Genomic DNA, 21258 nt, shown 5'->3' on the forward strand with positions numbered 1-21258 from the left:
ACAAATCTATTTCAGTTATTTAAATAATAAATTTAAAAATTTACTAATTTACTTATTTACTAATAAGCTGAGAACCTATTGTGTTCTTAAAAAAATCTTGCAAATGCTAGCGCGAAAATTATGTCATATTTTCACTGTCGCATAAAATCATAACAAGACGCGACGTTTACTTTCATGTTCTTGTTTGGACTCATATGAATGTACTTTTACTTCTTAGTGATTGTTATTTAAATCTCGCTGTACTACAACTGGCTGAAAGCTCGTTAAAATAATCCATAAACAATTTTCCATATTTCCCCCAAGTTCAACGTCCTCGTACTTCATTATTTCTCTTTGAAAACAACGCCTAGAGATTGAAATCAGTCTTGGTGGTAATAAAGCCGTCTGTTGGAATAACATACTCACCGAATGTGATGATGACAAACTTCTCGTGGGTCGATGGTAACGAACTTTTTTGAGGTAGACGGTGTAGAGAGCGCCATCGGCTTTTTCCTCGCCCCACAGTCGCCATGTGGGCTGCTGGAAGAAAAATTCAGCTACAACATTTTGTCCAATCGATCATATCTTTACCAAAAACCTAATCAAAACACACCTTATCGCTCTCAAGTACTACTCTCATAGTGTTTACACACGCACGAGGATTAATTCCTAATTAAACAGAAAAGGAGGGCGCGTCTGCTACCAAGAGGGAAGCTAGGAAGAAAGCATTGGTTAATCACTACAGGGGGACTTGATAACATGGATGAGTCAGAGTTTGTTGTTTGTATGTTTGCGCATCGGAGGAAAACCGAACCAGTGACCGTGAATATAATAAGAAATTTATCAAATGATGGGTTTGAGCGCATAATTGACGTAATTAAACTGTGGTCAAGTGAAACTATTCTCTAATCGAAAAACAAAGTTTATTATACAACAATACAAACTGTATTATCCTTCCGGATGCATAAACCCTCTTAATAAAGCTGTCAGAATTGCTTTGTCTCTTGATATAACAATATTTCATGGATGTAGTTGGTGGTTTTATCATCAAAACTGGACCAAAAGAATTGGTTTCATTTCAAACAAGATTAAAGCAAACATTCCGTTTTGTGGATTTTGCGGTCTACAAATATCAAGTTGTTGACAGCGATAGTAGATAAGTAACATTTTATCTAAATTTAGAGCCTGTGCAAATACTTTTCAACCGTTTATCCTCTTTTCGAGACAAATTTGCCCATATAATATACTACGAGGTTTTTCTGTTCTTTAAATCATTATTTTATGTAACAAAATCTCTGTTTTTTGCTTCTACTGATCAAACATAAACTGTATTTGGAGAAAACACAAAAGACAAACGATAAAATTTAAAATTCACTGTTCAAAGAAAATCATTGGCCATCTTCCCAAAATGGAAATAAAAATCATTAGCATTATTTATTCATTATGGTTAAGTCAAAAATGAACTAATTTGATGCACTGCATATTATTGAGTACACTCTTATAATACTGTCAAAAAAAATGTTTTAATTAATAGTATTTTAATAATTTATAATTTTAATTAATTAAATTGAAGACAAGGCGTGTAGTAAAATCGGTAAAATTTTAGTGTTCAATTCTTATCCATCTAACGAGCTTCAAAATTATAGGGAATTTTGGTATCTGAAGATTTGCGATTATTTTTTTTATATATTTTTTATAACATGAGATCGAAAAAGAACTGAATTAGAGCAGGCCGTGTCTGCGGAATTTTAGCCAAAAATTGACAGAACAGAATTTTTCAAAAATTGCTCAATCTAAATTACAGTAAAACCTCTCAACAACGGACACCTTTAGAAAGGTGGAAGGGTGTCCGCTAATAGGAAGTGGAAATTTTAATATAGGTTTTGTTACGTTCCTTAAAAATGTCCGTTATGAAAAGGTGTCCGTTAAAGAAGGTTCACTGTATTTCGAAATGGTGTTTACCACCCAACAAAAAGCCTACCCTGTAGAATGCTATTTTAACAAGTCAAAAAATAAATGAGGGTGGAAATATTTAATTGGTGAATGATGCCTAGCGGAATTTCGGGAGAAATCTCTGTAAGAATTTTTTAATAGTTTAAAAACAGTATTTCTGGACACCTTCTTAGTCCCTTCTACAGTCTTTTTCAACACGAGGTTTTGAAAAGAAATGTGGCTAAAGTAAAAGTTAACACTTCCCTTTCAAGGCGTGCATTAATTCAGTTCATTTTCAGTATGTAAAAAAAATCATTTAAGAAAAAAATTATATGTATTTCAGATTAGTTTTCTGAAATATACATAGTTGAAAAAAGATTTAGGCAACAAATGATTATTTTTTTTTTACTTTACTAAGAATCCTCACTGGCTCATTTTTAAAAGAATTACTTTTTTACGAATCATTCGTGTACTTTTCCTAAAATTTGCTTAAAATAAAGTTTACTACCAAAAAATATGTGACTGTACAAAAATTGCGAAACACCAATCACTTCTTCCTAAGACTTCATGATTTTTTTTAAATATTTCGGCATTGGATCGTTTTTAGACAAATTTATTATTTTTAAGTGAATCATTCGGAAAATTTTCCTGATTTTTAAATGTTAAACCGACAATTATCTATAAGCTGTTTCAAAACTATAAAATCGCCAACGTCGCATTTTCTTAAATAAGACTGATAAATGTAAAATAGTAATTAAAGATTAGATCTCTCATTGAATCTATAAATTACATTAATAATTAATAACAGCTAATTTTGAGAGAAAATGCCATGTTGGCGTTTTTATAGTTTTGAAACAGCTAATACTGGGTGTTAATTTTCTTAAAAATTTTTGGTATTAGCTCATATTTAGACGAATTATTAAGCAAATATCCGAATAAATTTACAGATTTTTGCTGAAAACAAAAAACTTACCAAGTGAGCATTTGACTTAAAAAATACTAAACCGACAATAATAATCACTTCTCTAGAGTTTTAAAGAATTTTCTCAAAACATTTCGGAATTGGCTCATTAGGCGAATTATTTTTTATCGAATCATACGTAAAAAAGTTCCGATTTTGATAAATAAATATAAAAAAATTATGAGTAGCAAATACATAAACCAGAAAATGTAAATTTGGTGTGATAAAAAGTCGTAAGTAGAGTTCAGCATTGGCTCGTTTTTAATTGAATTATGTTTAAGCAAATCATCTATAAAAATCTTCTGATTTCTGCTGAATACAAAGCATTATAATATTACCAAAAGACAAAATAATTATAAACTTAACAAATGCATAAACTGAAAATGTAAATTTTGTGTGACAAAAAACCCAAATTAGATTGATATTTATCATAAATATTTCTACATCGGTTACAAAGGTTTAAGTTATTATTGAAAGAAGCTTAGAGTTCAAACAACAAAATAAATTACAAAATTAAAATCACCGAATTCATAAAAAATATGAATTTATTTGCATTGCATTCAGAAACTAAAATCCTTTTAATATGAATTAAGGATTGTCCTTTGAAATATACAGTTGTAATTTTACATTCATCTGAACTTTTATAATTCTAAAGTCGCCTTAAAAAACAAGTTAAAGGTAAAGCAACTTTCCTTAATTTAGTTAATTTTCTTAAAACCTCGTTGATGAATAACATTTGTTGTCCATTTGAGGGCACAAAGAGTCAAAGGCCGTTTAGAATGCTGGCTTTTATCCCAAGTCAAAGTTCTAAACTTCTATGACAAAAACCATCAGATAAAAGCTAGTTTACTCAGCTTTCGTACGAGCCTCAGTCTCTTGACACCGAATTTCATTCAAACATACACGAACAGTCTAATAACACGAAACATATGATTATGTCGTTTGTCCTCTGGAAAATACACGCAATATCCGAACTTTGAATTTCACAATTCCAGTATCGAAAAATCTAGGTTAGCTGATCGTGTTTTTTATTTTTAACTAGAAAAACGTCAGATGCGAAACAAAGAATCTGCTGCAACAGACACTTCCATTATATTCCTGATTAGTCTCAATTTTTCCACGTAGAAATGACACAACAAAGCAGAGTTCAACAACATAATCCACGTACAAGTTGGGAGGATTCACGGAAAAATTACACGTGTTTCATTAGTTTCGTTACGACCACTCAAATTAAAAGTAACAAAAGGAAAATTGCTGCAATTAATTTTATAGATTAATTGTCAGCTCAAAGAGACGACGTCGAGTAAACTTAACGACTTAACAAAATTGGACGCATTTTTATCGACCCCCGGTTAATTGAGGGTTGGTGACTCACCTCGTGTAAAAAATATGTGAAAGTAAAACGTGTGTCTTCTTCACGGTTCAGAAGAGCGCGACAAAAGCGTAATACCTGGCAGTTAAGTACTGTAACAATGGATGTCGTCTCCATTTCATATGTACAAAGACTCTGATCAAGCGATACAAACAAATTATTCAAAGTTTGAGACTGTATTTTGAATCGATTTGTGTTACCTCGAACAGTTCATTGTGCTTCATCATAAAATATTCAAATTAATGAAGGCAATCCTGACGTAGTTTGCTTCTAAAAACAACCTCATTGATTTCTCCCTTTTTTTAAAGATAATGAACATAAATCAATTAAAAACACTGCAATTGCATTATTGAGAGAATTGCTTATTCAGCTCCGAGCCTAAATTTAATTTCGATCGATTTTAATAAACAACGGCGAAATCTGATTAGGAGACTAAATTCAAAGTGAAGCCATTACAAACTTTGGCATGCTAATGCGTTCACATATCGGAGCAAAAAGCGTAATAAATTTAGATCAAAAAGGAAGCACAATTATCATCAAGGACACTCAAAAACGCCAATTACTTCCTCACAGCAACTAGAATTTCCACTTAGAAAGTGATAATCAGCAAATTTTAGACCTTGCACACTTACCTCTATTTATTAATTTAAGTCAACAAATGATGCGACTTGTTTAGCGACTTGCTGCAATTTATTTTATCAAAAAGAAATCGTCCGTTCCATTCAAATGCATCACGTTTCCGTTGCATTGAATTTTTCTTTTGATACAACATGTGCCTAAAGTCACGTGTTATGAACGTATGTCTAAAGATAGGTATAAAAGAAAAATAGACCATTGTGTGAATGAATTAAAGTTACTTATCACTAATAACAATACATGCACCAAGCGTTTGATCGATAACAACAGACTAGTTTGTGTATTGTTTCAAAACCATCAATAATTTTTCAAACAAAATTCGAGATGGCCTGTCAGTTGCACAGTAATAATCGTTAAAATGTCACACCTTCTAACCCATTTCTCTTCAATATTGTAATCCATCTATTTCGAGAAAAGCCTTGAGCTCTTTTAAAATCGTAAAATGCCAATCGGAAAATCCTTACTTTGAAAGAGTGTCAAAATGTGCAAGCTTTTATAGAGGATTTGAACAGTCGTGTATTTACAACTACCACCCCCTGGATTTGGCCACTATGTCAGATGCAAGAAACGAGCTGTAAACAAGCTTAATGTCTTTCCTGTCATAAACATCACTGCGAAGACGTGATAAATCTGGAATTTCTTTAAAAGATGAAACACGAGCTTTACTAAAAACCATATGGAAATGGGTCGAAGGTTACAACTAGTGGTTATTATTAAACAGGGTGTTTCATAAAACTTTACATACATATTGCAATATGTATTGTTAATTGCGTTTTATAGGCGCAGGTCTCGTAAAATTACGTGAAACACCCTGTATTGCCTAAGATGATCAGTGGGGAGGATAATAATGGAGTGTCATACTAACAAATGAAAATTTTTATATGGACAGCCAACAACAAAATAGGCGACCCATATTTTTTTATTTTAACTAAAGCTCTACCGTTTTTGAGAAAAATAATTGAAAAGGTGAAAATTCCGGACCTGACGTCAGCAATGTTCCTTTTTGAATCAGCCAGTCACAGAACTTGAGATAGAAAACTTGCCAACAAAGATAGCTTGAGAAACGTACGTCTTTTCTTTATTTCTGCCTCTGTTGTTTTACAAACAACTTTAGATGTGCTGCAGAAGCAGTCATTTTACCAAAACACAAACTCCTGCAAAATATTAGCGCACAACACAGTCACAATCGACAACTTACAGTTTTGACATTTGTATTTGACGTTTACCAGCCCAAACGTAGGTCGTAGCGTTAATTGTATGCAGCGATAGACTGACGAATCATCGTCGAAACATTGCTTACGTCACAGCGCAAATTTTCTATGATTACTAAAAAAGTACCGATTTAAAAAAACTCAGACCGATATTACTAGACATCATTTTGTGTCCACTTTCAGAATCTGCAATTTCCAAAAACTTTAACTTTTGAGTATAACACTCCATTATTAATAAAAAGAAAAAAATGCGAATCAATTGCCAAAAACCAGAAAAAATGTCTCTGAGTTTTTATTTCAAAGTTCTTAATAAAGAACTACACAAAACGGTTTTTTTGAGTAATTTCGTAAAATAATCAATCAATTCTGACTAAAAAAAGTGCCTAACATTTTGCAAACAAAAATCCAAATGTAACGACGAAATACACGTAATGACATTTTCGATCTAGTTCAAGTTCAATTTCAGGATCATTTTTGACAAATAATTGCACGTTTGAATGAAGAACGTAGTAATATAACAATATCATTTCCAATCTGATTTATAGATTTTTTAGCTCGGTTTAGCTAAATTTCACAAAAATAGCGATGTAAAAGGACTGAAATAAATAAAACTAAAAGCCACTTACACTTTTCAGTTTATTTTGGCCAAAAAATTCCTCAAAATAAAGCCTATGGAAAAAATATTGAAAATTTTGACTTGGTATAGTACATAGCTTTTCGTTCTAATTTATTCAACAAAATCTCGCCTAAAAAAACGCATCAAAACTACACCATTTTAGGCGATTTTTGACTAAATTTGGCGAAATGACAGTGTTCTTTAGTTAAGGCTGTACAATGTGCTAAAACACTTAAAAAACATTTTAATAAAAGTAATTAATTTCTCACTCCGTTTTAACAAAATTTTGACAAAAAACTGAACTTTGACGAGTCTAAGTGTTCGAAGAAGACAAATTACCTATTCAACAATTTTTTTTATTTCGTAAGATATGGTGAAATAATAATAATCGATTGTCTGACTGAAACATGTGCCTGATCGTTTGTAGAAAGTAAAACTTCCAACATTGAAGAACAAATTTGACAATTTTTTGTTTAATTTTTATCGATACATCGCGAAATATTTAGTACGAAAAACCTTCCAAAAACAATACTAAAATAATGCCATTTTTGTCCCAGTTTTGTAATTTTTCAAGCATTCGCGAAAATATGTGTTTAGCTCAAAAATAATATCTTTAAATGCGAGAAAAAGGTAAAAATAATAGAATTTTCGATCCAAATAAATAGTTTTTTGTGTAATGTTTTACGAAATTTCACTGGATATTTGCGTTTGTAAAATGATATCATTTTCAATACAATTTATCGATGTTTTTGCAGTTTACCAACAATTCTCAAAAAAATGGCTGTTTAACACAATAATGCACTTGTAAACGCTTAAAAGGTGCAAAAATTGCTTCGATTTTTGAACATTTTCAGATGAACATATTCAGATAAAACTTTTGAGAAACTCTGACATAAATGTGTTAAAACCAATGTCTAAAATATCCCTAAAAAACAAAATAATGTTCTTAACGATTCATTTAGTAGTTTTTCGGCTGCTTTTTGAAAACTTTTCCAGATCTTTTTTGAATCGTTTATTGCAGAAAAAAGCCAAGTAATTTTTTTTACAATTTTTCACTGTGTTCATTTATAGACCTATCGTTTGGTGCAGAAAGTAGTCATGCTTCATGTCACGTCATTTATTCTATATCCCATTTCAGTCCATATAGTAAAATTTTGCAACAGAGCATTTGCATTTTTTTGAATGAAATGGAGCACAAATTGAGAGTTTTTGGTGGGTTTTCTTAGCTCAAAGTGTGTCGCTGGGATTTAGTTTAACACAGAATTCTTTTTTTATACAGAAACTCGCAATTTGTGCTTTTTTTCACTTTAGAAAATTCAAATGCGCTGTTGCAATTCTACTATGAACTGAAATGAGATAAAGACACTGAATTTTCGTTTATTGTAGAAAAAACGTCGGATAGTCCCTTTCTAAAATAAACGATTCAAATGCGTTTCTAAAACAGATAAAACGCCTAAAAAGAACAATTTGGGTTTATTTTAAACAAAATTTCTCAAATTAATATGATTCAGGATAAACAACGTGCTAAAACGATCATAAAAAAAGCTTTATGAACTTTTCATTCCATATTAACAAAATCTCGCTTTTAAGAGTCTAGTAAAACAAAATAAAACCATTTTCAACACAAACTGGCGCTTTTTTGACTTATTTTTTATTAAGTTTTCTTAAAAACTTAATAAAAAAAAACGAGAAACATTACAAATTAAAGAAACAACATAATTTCTTACCAAATTTAGTGATTTATAGTTGAGTTCTAACAAAATTTCACCAAAAAAAAAACAAGTTTTGACGTGTTTAAGTACTCGAAAAAGACCAATCTAGCACCATTTTTTATCCAATTTGACTATTTTTTTCGTGATTTGACGCAAACTGCCCTTGAAAAAATTAAACCTAGTAATTACTGAACGTAAAAATTCAAAAAATAAGTCATCAAAGTTTAATGGGAAAATTATTATTGGACTACTAGTTTATTTCTGATTCTCATTAATTACTATAATAATAAAAATCAATTCAAGAATTATTTTTAACTAATTCAGTCGAGTAAATACCAGACGGTGAATTAATAATCACCCCCTAAATGAAGCAAGAAATGGGAGTGTTAAGGTGTGGCAAATATTTACAAGTAGGAAATGGTTATTTTAAGTAACTTGTAAAAATAAGAAAAATTATGCAAGCGAAGTTACACATGTGTACAGTTTTTCGGTCATTTTGGAGACGATTTCCATGACAATTTAACAATGACATAAGAGTACGAAATGGACTGCTTTACGGACGACAATCGTTCATTTTTGCAATCAAAACGCAGCTGGCCACAACCACACACGAATTATTTAATAACTTCAAGACCAAATGTTTAATGTTACAACTCTATACACACTTGTGCCAAAATTATGGTAAACATTTAAAAACCGAACAAAATTTAAATTTAAAATCACGATGGGTATTTCCAAAGTGCATTCGAAAATTTCTGCACAACGTAAACAACAGCTACAAAGCGACCTTGGTACAATGTTATTTTCACATGTTTTATGCAGCAATCAGCAAACTATTCCACGCATCAATTACCGGAAATAAATACACAAATGCAGTTTTGATCATTGAAAAAAAAATTCAATTATTTGCTTACCTTCACATACCACTTGGTCGTCTTTTTGTTACTTTTCCTCGGCAGTGTACAAACGCAAAACCTGAACCTTCCCCGAAACGAATCGTTCATTCTATCACCGCTAGGACTAATACTCCTGTTAAGGCATTTGGAGGCAAAAAACTTAGTTTTTTCGGTGACACTGTGATAAAGTTCTTGTTGAAAGCCGACTGACGTCGAGTTGGTCGGTAGCAGCATGTTATTTTTTTTCGTGAAATCAACCGAAAAGCAACATAACTATTGACGATCCGTTGAATAATCCAAGAGAATCACGGAGATTGGATTAAATCCTCGAATCGATAATGCGAGAAATCGGCGGCAATCTGAAGGAGTGCATAGATAAAAGGACGACCGCACCGACGCGCTTTGATCCACTACTCCAAACGTCCCCCGACAGTATAATGAATATCATTGCTTCCTGCGAGCTCTGCGAGCGTAGCGTGTCGTTTAATTGACATTTTTAACGCAAGCGCAACGCAAAGCGCCCTCGGACTTACTATAAATATAGCACCTGCTGGATTGATGCAATTTCCACATGTTTTGTGTATAGGGGAACAGGAAAACAGAACGTAGAACGGGGAAACCAAAGAGAGAACACCTTGTTTACGATTGGCAACACTTGAAGCATCTCAAGCAACAATAACATGGATGAGGAAGGTCAAGGATGTGTTTCTACTACTAGTTTTTCACTACAAAAAGTAACAGATGGTCCAGAACTGACCAAAAAAAATGTTCCGGGACATGCTGTATACATGAATACCTCAGTGGCGGCTCGTGGGCTTTAAACAAGTTTTTCCTGTTCCCCAACATTGCACTTTCTGTCCTAAGTATCTAAAATTACCAAAAGCCCATATTTTGAAATTGAAATTTCGTTTTTTGCTCAAATTCCCTAAATATTTTGAGAAAATACTATGTTAAAATTTACAATTACAAACCAAAAATTAACCTTCAAACCGAGAAATTTCAGGTAAAAAAACTCACTTATTTTGCAAATTTCGTCAAAAATGACCACAAATTTAATCAAAATTGACGTTTGAAAAATTTTGCTTTTTAGGTCGTTTTGTAAGCAAGAACAATCTCGGAATTAGTCGAAAATTACGCCGATTTTCAGCTAAAAACTCACTTGAAAAACCCCTTGAAATATTGCAAATAAATGAATGATCTATTTTTTTTATTTTGATGATTTAAAATTAATGAGGCAAAATTATTATTTTCATTAGTAGCCTATTAACAAACCGAAAAATTATTAATAAAGAAATACTAGTAGAAGATTACATCATGTTTATCAACCAAAACTCAAGTTATTTCACGAAATTTCGGTAAAACAGGTCAAAAATTAAATTACAAATAAAAAACGACGTTATTGTTGTTAGCTTTCTGTTAGTTCACATTTAGTTCCCACTGACTTTGTAAAATTTTGTAAATGAGCAAGTTACTCGAAGATCAAAATCGATGTATGTACTATCGGGCTGTTTGGTGTGATTTAGGTATTTCTATTGTTGGTAAAAAACGCATCATTTTTCGTAAATTTTCGTTAAATCACATCGAAAATTATACCCTATTTCGAACTAAAAACTCGCTTATTTTGCAAATTTCGTTAAAAATAACCGAAAATGACGTTCGATGATTTTTAAATAAATTAGTTTATGAACAAGAACAATCTCTCAATTACATCAAAAAATCAGCAACTTTTGAGCTAAAAACTTACTTTGACATCTATAACTGCAAATAAATGAATGATGTTTCGTAAAATTTTGATCATTTTATAAACAAAGAAAATTTTTTTATTAAGAAAATTGTCCTAAAAATGCATAACTTTGACTCAAAATTATTATTTTTCGCTTAACAAACCGAAAAATTATTCACTGAAGGTATATAGAATATTATAGTATATTTTACAGACTGTTTATAAAAGAGTGTAAGATCATCTTAGATGGTTCTGTAATTTGAATTTGCCGCATTTAATTATTTTATTTCTATGAAATTTTTGAAAACTATCAAATTTTATCTATTAAGGCAACCAGTAACCAGTTTTTCAAATACCAACATTGTTTGTTTTTCCTGGAAAGAAGCGGCAAACTTTTAATACCTTCTACGATCTTACATTCATTTATAGACAGATTGTCTGATAAAGATGATAAGTGATAGAAATGCATCATTATATGCGAGTAAGAATTTAGACACTTCTCACGACCTTTATAATGGCATTTCGATCATGTGTGATATACGACATTTTTTTATAGGTGCATTGTAAAAAAAAATCCAAGAATTTCAAGTAAATATCCGCCTGTAACATTAGCATGGTTCCATGTATCAGTTTTTACAGTGACCTGTGGATGCTATAGTTATGAAATAATCAGTTTCATTGTTTTCACCAATTTTTACCAGATTACTCACTTCTAAGTAGAACTGATAGCTTTATGTCTCTTGTGAGTGAAATTTGATTTCTGTCACCGAAAACAATGGTATAATGTACTTAAAAAATGACAACTGTAACTAATGTTCAGCAAGTCTTTCAACTGAAACTCAGTTATTTTATAAAATTTCGCTAAAACAAATCAAAAATTACAAACGAAAGATAAGCATAATATACTCGTAATTGTTGTTTAATTTCTTTAACTCACTTATTTTGTAGATTTTCCACAAAATATGCAAAATATATAAAAAAAATTATGCAAAACACTTTTTTGCATAATTTTGAAAAAAAAAACACATCGAAAATTACCCTATTTCGAGATAAATAATACTCGCTTATTACTGTTGATCCTGTATTTAACTCGTTTTTGAAGTGATTATGTAATTAATATTTTGTGTCAAAATTTCCTAAAAAAGTTATAAAACCACGTTCTTTAGGTATATCCAAAATTATTATCCTTTAATAATACATTATTCAAAAGATCATCTTTGCTCGTAAAAATTGGCTCACTCAAACCGAGAAACTTTTTGGGGCGTTTTAGTACGTTTTTCACCCAAAACTTCAATACTTTGTGAAATTTCGTTAAAAGAGTCTCTTAATTAAGAACATTGAATATTATGTAATTTTTTTTTGCGGAATTTTGTTTCGATTCGCTTATAAGCCAGGAATATTTTTTGCGAAATTTTCCTCAAAAGTAAGGATATTTTTCCAAATTTTTCTAAAAACGTTGAAAACTAGGTAGGTAAGGTACCTTAATTATAGTTCAAAACTACATTTTTTACCTTTTCAAATGCTTTTAAGCATATTTTAGATTTTTAAGCAACTTTAAATTTTATAAATACTTTTGCCACTTTTTTCGCGGATTTAGTTAAAGTATTAACAGACTGAAAAATTTACAATAAATGACGTACATAACGATCTATTTCATTAGAATTAGAAGAAAATATTTTTTGTGTGATAATTGTTGTTAAGATTTACAGGTATTTTGTAGAAACAAACTCGCTTGTTGTGTAAGATTTTGTCAAAAAATGAGTGGTTTAGCTCGTTTTTTGAACGAAAACGCGAAATTTTGTTAAAATACGCCGAAAAATAATCTATTTCCATCTATTTCCAATTACCCTATTTCAAAATTATCTATGTAGGTGTGTCAAAAATGACTTGCCTTCTTGATACATTTTAGTATACCTTTTAACCCACTTATTTCTCACATTTTCGTCAAAAAAATGATAAACTGTATGATAAACATACAGTTCAGAGATTTAGCTCGTTTTTCTGAGTAAAACTTCGTTAAAACACGACGAAAAATCATTCATTTACACCAAAAATTAAGTTGTCCGCAGCTAATAACTTACTTAATTTGCAAAATTTCCAAGGTTCCACTGAGTCGCCACTGGTATTAATCTCTACGAAACTAATTTTAAAAATAATTAAATTACATTCTTTTGTAAGCCACTGCTTAGTTTTCGGCTTTCAAATTTGCTCCAGAAAATATTGGCCTAGAAATAACAACGTGTTATTATTTTTCGATAATAGATCCAATAAAAAATTCGTGGATTAAACTTCACGTGATTCTGTACGGAGAAGACACTCAAAGAATGCATTAAACATGACAAAGAAATTTGTTTTATTCAAATAAACGTTCACACCTCAGTTCACACCCTCATCCACACACAACCTTTGGAGAAGAACGAATGGCACTATTAACCTTTATACCCGACTCGAGAATTTCCCCATTCTATCACAAATAAATCATTTTTTCGGTAAGACTTACGGAGCAGACGTTATCTATCGCAAAACTTTTCAACATCAATAAATCAATCTTATATCGATTTTATCGTTAATTAGAACTGTATATAAATACACAAAACAATGGCTTTTAATGTTACCAAACAAATAAAACAACAAACGTCATAGTTTTATGTATCACGATAAACAAATTACACGTTATTTAATTATCATGCGTAAAATAGCAAAATAAATGACGTTCATAATCACTAATTATTTCTGTGAACACTGACCTTTTTCATTTAAAAATATTGTTTCACGTTTACTGTCAAATAAATTGGCAAAACGATAAACCCATAATGTAGGTAATACATGTACCTGTTGGCCGTGAGAAAATCGAACGATTCCAGTTAGAATCAGTTGAAATGATAATATGCAAACTAGAAATAAACTTCTTGAAAGAATCGAATTTTCAAATAAATTTATACTGACGCGTTAATTAACAGAGAAATTATTTTTATCGTGTACTTAATGTTTCTTCGTAATTAATTTGTGCGTTAAAGTGTTGCTTTTTCATTACCACTTCGAAACTATAAAACCCAAGCAATCAAACTGTCGAAAAGAACGCGAAGTAAACCACACTTTTACCAAAACTCGCTAAACAATAAGAACTTTCTGTCAAGTTGATGTCCAAACTTCCACCAAAAAGAAAATTAATTACAAGCGGCCGAAAGTCATCAAACAAACTGTCGTGGCATAGCACCTGAGCAGGAATTTCATGTACGTTTTCCAGTGCAAGTTATTTTCAACCATAATCAAGAAAGTGAACGTTTTACACATTTTATGGGTTCATTCCAATTTTAAATGCATCTGTTTCCATCTGGCGAAGCCGTAAAATCCCATTTTCTTCCACTATTCAACTTTATGGATTACTTACGAAAGGTAACGTCAGATTCCATAAGGAATAGCGTAAAGAACGATCAATACCAAAACGTGACATCGTAAATGAAGAAAAATATCGACAGGTGGTGTAAATATTGACCCAATAACCCCCAACAGAAATACATTATTATGACCATAAAAACGGTTTCCATGTATTAAAAGACCGAATAAAAGCCTTATCGATTTCCCCCTGACAGACCCACGTTTCCATCAATCACGAGTAAATTAAATGTAAAAAATTCCACAAGTCCAATTTCCTGCAAATCCGTTCTATTTTTCGCGGCGTGTGTTCGACATGATCCGAACAAAAAGCAAATATGCCCTTTAGTAGAGCAAAGAGCGCTTTCATCTTGAAAGCTATGGTGGAAAGTATAATTTAACGGAAACTGAATAGGCGAAGCTTTTGTAAAATTAAATGCAAAACTCCATTAACACCAACAAGTTGGAAAAACACACAAAATGCAACACACGGGCAATAATAAACTTGTATATTGCGAGGGTGAAGTTTAAACGATGCTCCTTTTATCGTGGGCCTTGCATTCTGCGTTTTATGAGAGAAGGTGGTGTCTCCTAGTATAAAAACAACCGAACATGTGACGGGAAACTCTTGCTTATTTATACGATGCTTTACGATCCATTTTATCAAACAAGACGTTATTCTAATCGACCATTAATAAATTTCGATGTTCTACGAATCGTGGCGTCAAAAACAAAGCTATTTTTAATGAGAAAAAACTGATCAAAATTCGCCTTGTTTATTGACATTTGGCGCTTCTAAAAATTAATGTTTGATATCAAAACAAAAACTGACGCCAGGAAGCGATCTTTCTGAAAAATGTGTCCGATTATGATATCAAATTTAAACAGTACCACGCATTTCCTATCACCGAAACATTTGATACATTGATGCACCGACCCTTTCTCGACATACATATAAATATATTCATTTTCTGCGTCATTGTCTAGACAACGCTGTGGCACGTGGAAAAGATAAAAATTGGTACAGAATGAAAAAAATCTTCACAAACAGTTTTTACAAAGCAAATCTCGTCGTGGGTTTGAAATTAAAGCATTTGAAATGCGAACATCAACACGGATCTAGTAGTCGTGGGATGTTCAATTGTGACGTAATGGAGCTATCTAATTTGCCAATTTTAACGACCAAAAATGGCGCAACTATGACGCAAGCACTACAAACGGCGTCTACACAACCCTCGTTTCCTCACTGTTCTACGAAAATTACTTGCGAAGTATTTTAAACACAGTTTATCCATTCAATAAATTTAATATTATATGGTAAGTTTACGCAGTAAAAAAAAGTTTGATGGAACAATTTCCTAACTTTTTTCCAATAGTTACATACAATAATTATAAAAGAAATAATGAAAGAGAAAAACTGCAGAAATTATAAATTTGTCATATTTATCAATATAGTGGAATCGATTATAACGAACCCGGTTTTTAACGAACGCTCGAATATAACGAACAAAATGTATAAAGTCCGTTTTAAAGTCCTATATTCTTAGGGTTGCCATACGTCCCGTATATACGGAACTGTCACCGTATTTGAAGATTCCCTCCCGTATTCTGTTAGGTCCCGTTTTTGTCCCGTATTTCAGTGTGCTAGCAAGGAAAAGTATTTTTAAAAGAAACACAAACACAATTTTGTGTGCAGGTAATAGACTAACAGAGGAAAAATGTAAAAATTACTCAATTTGAATGGTCCTTAAATTCCGATAAGAACTGTGCCTAGACCTTTGTTAAAAATAATCTCACGTTTCATAATGAGAAATGCCAAACAGTTGTCAAAACTTTCTTACACAGTAGAAAAACAGTAAATTTTGAGTGTTGAAATTAGTTCCTTTTTTTTCTGTGGAATTAAAATATTTACTTGCATTAGCAATAAAACCAATTTTGTACACCTCCCCCTGTGTTTCCTAAAATGTCCCGTATCACTATACACGAATTATGGCAACCCTATATATTCTTATAATTGGTTTGCTTTTAACGAACACAAGAACCTCGCTTAGAACGAACACTAGTTTTTAAAGTCCAATATTCAGATAAAAAAGCGGTCTGTAACTCGGTTATAACGTATGAAGCAATAAACATTTCCAATATTACAGACAGATTCCAAAAGTAATACATACCTCGACAACAGCTACAATGACAAACAAAAATAAGCAAATAAATAGAATATTGGCCAAATTATTATCATATGTATGTATTAGGTGTTTCAAAACTATAAAAATGCCAACGTCGCATTTTCTCCCAAAAGTAGTTGTTACAATTTATTCATACACTCCAAAAAATTAATAGCTAATATAATTTATAGTTTCAATGAGAAATCTAATCATTGATAACTATTTTACATTTTTATGAACCCTATTTAAAAAAATAATTTAGTAAAATGCGACGTTGGCGTTTTTATAGTTTTGAAACAGCTTGTATACTAAAGTAATTATGTATTTTTCTTAATAAGATACATGAATACTTTATTTCCAGTATTCACTTCAAACTTTAGGAAGTCATTTAACTTGAAAATTACTGCATAAGAATGACATTCGGTTATACAGTAAAACCTCTCAAGAACGGACACCAATGAAGAATCTTAAATTGTCCGTTGTAGAGAGGTGTCCACTGTCCACTAATGAGAGATAAAAACTTTAATATAGGCTTTGTAACGTTCCTACAAAAATGTCCGTTGTGAAGAAGTGTCCGTTCTTCGGAGGTGTTCATTAAGAGAGGTTTCACTGTATAACGAACGTATAAATTCTGAAGTTCGTTGAGTGTTCGTTATAACCAAGTTCTACTGTACTTCTCATTTATATTTATAACACGATATTTTGTAGCAAACTGTTCGGACGATTGTTCGACTAAAATCTGAATTGAATTTTAAAGAAAAAAATTGGTTACTTTATTAATTGGATATTGCTCCTAAATTAACCCATTTATTTCACAGATCAGCAAATACACAGTTATAAAATTAGCAAATTTCGGTTTCAGAGCGTTGTAGAGAACGATTTCACTAGTCCAAATATTGAAACAAAAAAAAATTCGGGGCTTCCCACAAAGATACATTGGTTTGAAGGTACACTTCAGGTCCACTTTATATTGCGTTTTCTTCAAACGCAGGCTAAAAAAATTTGTTTGATGTGAAAATAATTAGACTTCATTAACTTTTGAGGAAAAGTATATTTATTTGAAACACTATAACAGACTGAAAAAATCAGAAATATTATTTTATGAAACACAACGTGAAGCAATGAAAAAAATATGGTGGGAACTTTTTGATGCAAAAGAATACCTATTTTTAATCTCAAAAACTAATACTAAAATTAACTACTTCATTTTTTACACACATGATTTTTTTCTACAATTCCTTACTACAATTATTATTAATTAATTAATATTGAATGGCTGCAGAAAATACTTGAAAAAATTTCCCTAGTTCAAAAAACTTAATTAAAACAAAATCAAAAATTCAAATGCATATCAAGAGAAAAAATAAAGTATGTATTTAATAGAAAACGCTGATTTATATCCAGGTGTTTATTACTTTAGCACGCTCACCTTGTAATACAGGGTGGTCAAAAACTGGCGCACCAACTCAGTGGTACGTTATTGAGAAGCAAGTGCAGATTATGGGATAAATGTTGAAAAAATTCCTGAAGTTATATTTTAAAAAATCTGGAGCTACAAACTTATTGTGTTAACTTCTTTAGTTTTCATTATTTTTTTATATTTCTATTTTTCATACCAGGCAATCGTTCCGTAACAGAACGATTAATAATTATTTTAAAATTTACAATCAGATTTTAAGCAGTTTTTTTAATTTAAAAAAATAAAAATTCATCCAAAAAATCACAATGTGTAGATGTGCCAACACTGGGAATTATTTCCTAGGAAACCGTTTCAAAAATAATTTATTTTTATTATTGCTAAAATTCTATTGCGGTCATGACTGTTAGACAACGTTGCCACATATCATTTATCTAAAATCCGTTATTTATCAATACCTTTAATACAAAGAATTTTTTTACTATTTTTACCATTATATGTAACAACTTCTCTACCACACACCATTGAGTTGGTGCGCCAGTTTTTGAGCACGCTGTGAGTGAAAAAAATTTCTATCGTTTAAAAATAATTTTTTATTAAAAAACTGGACACATTTTTTTTAGTTATGTTTAACATATTGGTAACCGATTTATGTTAGAAGACCGGAACCGTATTTTTTACAAGATTTAAACATTAAGTTTTTATAAAAAAAAATAAAAACTCGTATAATAAAATTAATAAAGTTAGTGGGTTTTCAACCTATATTATACCTACCATATTACAAAAATTTAAATAAAAGTAACAACTGACATACAAAAAGATTTAATTAAAAAAAACTATTGCAAATAAACATTTCTTTGAATTCTTTTTCATAATATGTAATTTAATTTTTTTTTCATTCAAACTTTTGATTGTAATTTTAAGCGTTTATTTAATTCATTTTAAAAGCAATAAAATAAGTATGAATTTGCATTGAGATGGTAAAAACTTTGCTAAAAAATCATTGAACCTGTTTCATTGATACAAGTTATAATATGCGAGATTACGATACCAATTACCAAGCCAATTATAGAATTATTAACACTGAACAGAACACTACAAAGTTGTCTTGTCTGGAAGTCTGTAGTTTCGTAATAATAAATCTTGTTTCAATCATAAAAAATAAGTGAAAGACATTTTCATTAATAACGTTACATTTTCGTTAACATTTTCGTTAATAACTTAACGATTGCAAGTACATAAACAAAAATTAGTGATTGCAATAAATTTTACAAAATGTGAATTTTAACCTTTCAAAACAAAAAAAACTAGGTATTGAGGCAAGTCTAACACCTTGAACTAAATTAAAATGAGCTATTAAAAAGACAGTAAAACCTAATGCAAAAATTAGCAATTTGAGGTCAAAGATTTTCCGGTACTTTCTTCCCGAAAATTGAAAAAAGTCCCACAACCCCACGTGGTTATAAAAACCCAACTATAAAACGCTCTCCTTTACGACTGCACAATTTTCCTTTTTACTATTACATGAATTTCGCTTTTACTGTCGAAAAGGAAAACCGATGAGATGGCGTCCGAGAAATTGAGTTATCAAAAAGCGAACCCGGCAGGTGTACAAACTTAATATTTTCGCCCACAGCTGAAACACAAATCAAATATTTTCGACAAGATTAAAATTATTAATTAAAATAAAATAAAAACATCCTGCCTATTTTATGAGAATAACACAGGAAATCAAAGATTGATAGAACAAAACAACACGGCGGAAATAGGCAATTCGTTTGAAAGTCATCAGTTGGTTTACTGGTTCGAGTAAAACTAAAACTAATCACAATTTTAAAAATTCAAATCAACCGTTTGAAACCCAAGACAGCTATTTGTAAAATCTGGATCAATTGTATCGTATTTGCCAATAAAGTACAGAAATAGAACCGAGTCTTGTTACCAGTTATTTCAGACATTTCATTTTTAATACAAATAATTACATTCAATGGAAAAAGTGGGTCAGTCTTCCTGGTCTGAAAAATGTAATTTGTGACATTTACGATTCTTCCAGGAAGACTAAATCAATCGCATAAATCCAATTTTGAGTCGAAAAATAAATTTTACTTACAATTCGTTGAAACGCAATTTTGATGGCTGGTGTCCACCAAAGACTAGCACAAGTAGCAAAAGTGTTTATACATTTGATTATCACTTTTTAGCGAATTGAAATCAGTAGTCAGATTTCCAATTAAAATGTCATGAGGCATCAAAATAATAATAGGAAAACCCTTTACTTCCATTCTCACGTCTATTGGTAACGTGTGATGTGTAGAAGCTTATTAAAGGCTTGCAATTAGTAATTTCTTATTACTTATTGTACTGTCTGACGATAATTACATTAATTCGCAAATCACCTCGTAAAAACTTAGTGCAAGAGAAAACTCATTCTCATACACGAGATGGTTGTTTTAAATCGTGTTTAATAGTAATAATGATGGCCAGAACATCCTCTCGAATATTTCTCCAATTATGAATTTCTAAAAATAGACCTAGAAACACTCTTTCGAGCACTTTCATTGAAAAAAATTGGAATGCAGTAATAACATGTGTTATTGATTAATGTGTACTTATTTTATTGGCATGAACGAAGGTGAGAAAGTTATCGCAGTGGAAAGTGCTGTTTGCATCGAAATCAGACAATGTTGACAAAAATTCTTGTGTTTTTTAAATTGCAACAAGTTTCACGACTGTCTAAACACTGAATCGAATAATTAGCATTTTTACCACGTTCATTCTATTCCCATGGAATAACGGAAGTCGGCTAGCACATGAACCCCTCGTGAAAAAGCATTGTGTAACCCCACGCCCAAAGCCTGCAAGGCCCCTGAACCCAAAAATGGGTTTTTGGGGCACGTATGAGTGAAAATAGTGAAAAAAACACTGACCAAGCTTTCAGCATCGTTCATTTTTTCCTCGTCATTTTGGTTGATAAGAGCTGGTCCATCCTGCGGTGTCCTTTAGGTGTAGCCACATTTTTCGCACATTTTAGCACAAACACATCACGAAAAATAACGAGACTGTCGAACTGTAAACATCTGTCAGATTTGACAAGTGATGTCAAAGTGGAGTTTCAAATTTGAATCAGTGCGCGCCCGACTGATAACAAGTAACAACACGAAACGTACGCACTTGAACTGACACTTTCGCGGGATGTAATATTATAAAATCTCTTATCATAAAGAAAATAAAACGAAGTCTTTCTCACCGCTTTCACCAACGTG

General features: G+C 31.3%; 1 protein-coding gene across 7 annotated transcripts in view; it reads right to left on the minus strand.

Moving 5' to 3' along the window:
• The window catches only part of Rgl (Ral guanine nucleotide dissociation stimulator-like), a 40907-nt gene extending 19665 nt beyond the window's left edge, over positions 1-21242 (minus strand). Inside the window, exons 1-2 of one of the 7 annotated variants that reach the window (XM_008192991.3) lie at positions 20923-21242; positions 406-519 (exon numbers count right to left, since the gene is read on the minus strand). In XM_008192991.3, the coding sequence (XP_008191213.1) occupies positions 406-519; positions 20923-20943 (135 nt within the window). In that variant the 5' untranslated portion in view covers positions 20944-21242. Of the gene's footprint in view, positions 1-405; positions 520-592; positions 635-4247; positions 4377-9333; positions 9768-13538; positions 13590-20922 lie in introns of those variants that run through there. The other 6 variants (XM_008192992.3, XM_015978248.2, XM_008192988.2 and 3 more) reach the window with 6 other exon arrangements.
• Positions 21243-21258: the final 16 nt, after the last annotated feature.

This window comes from Tribolium castaneum, chromosome 5 (assembly GCF_031307605.1).
Source record: "Tribolium castaneum strain GA2 chromosome 5, icTriCast1.1, whole genome shotgun sequence".
Lineage (NCBI taxonomy): Eukaryota > Metazoa > Arthropoda > Insecta > Coleoptera > Tenebrionidae > Tribolium > Tribolium castaneum.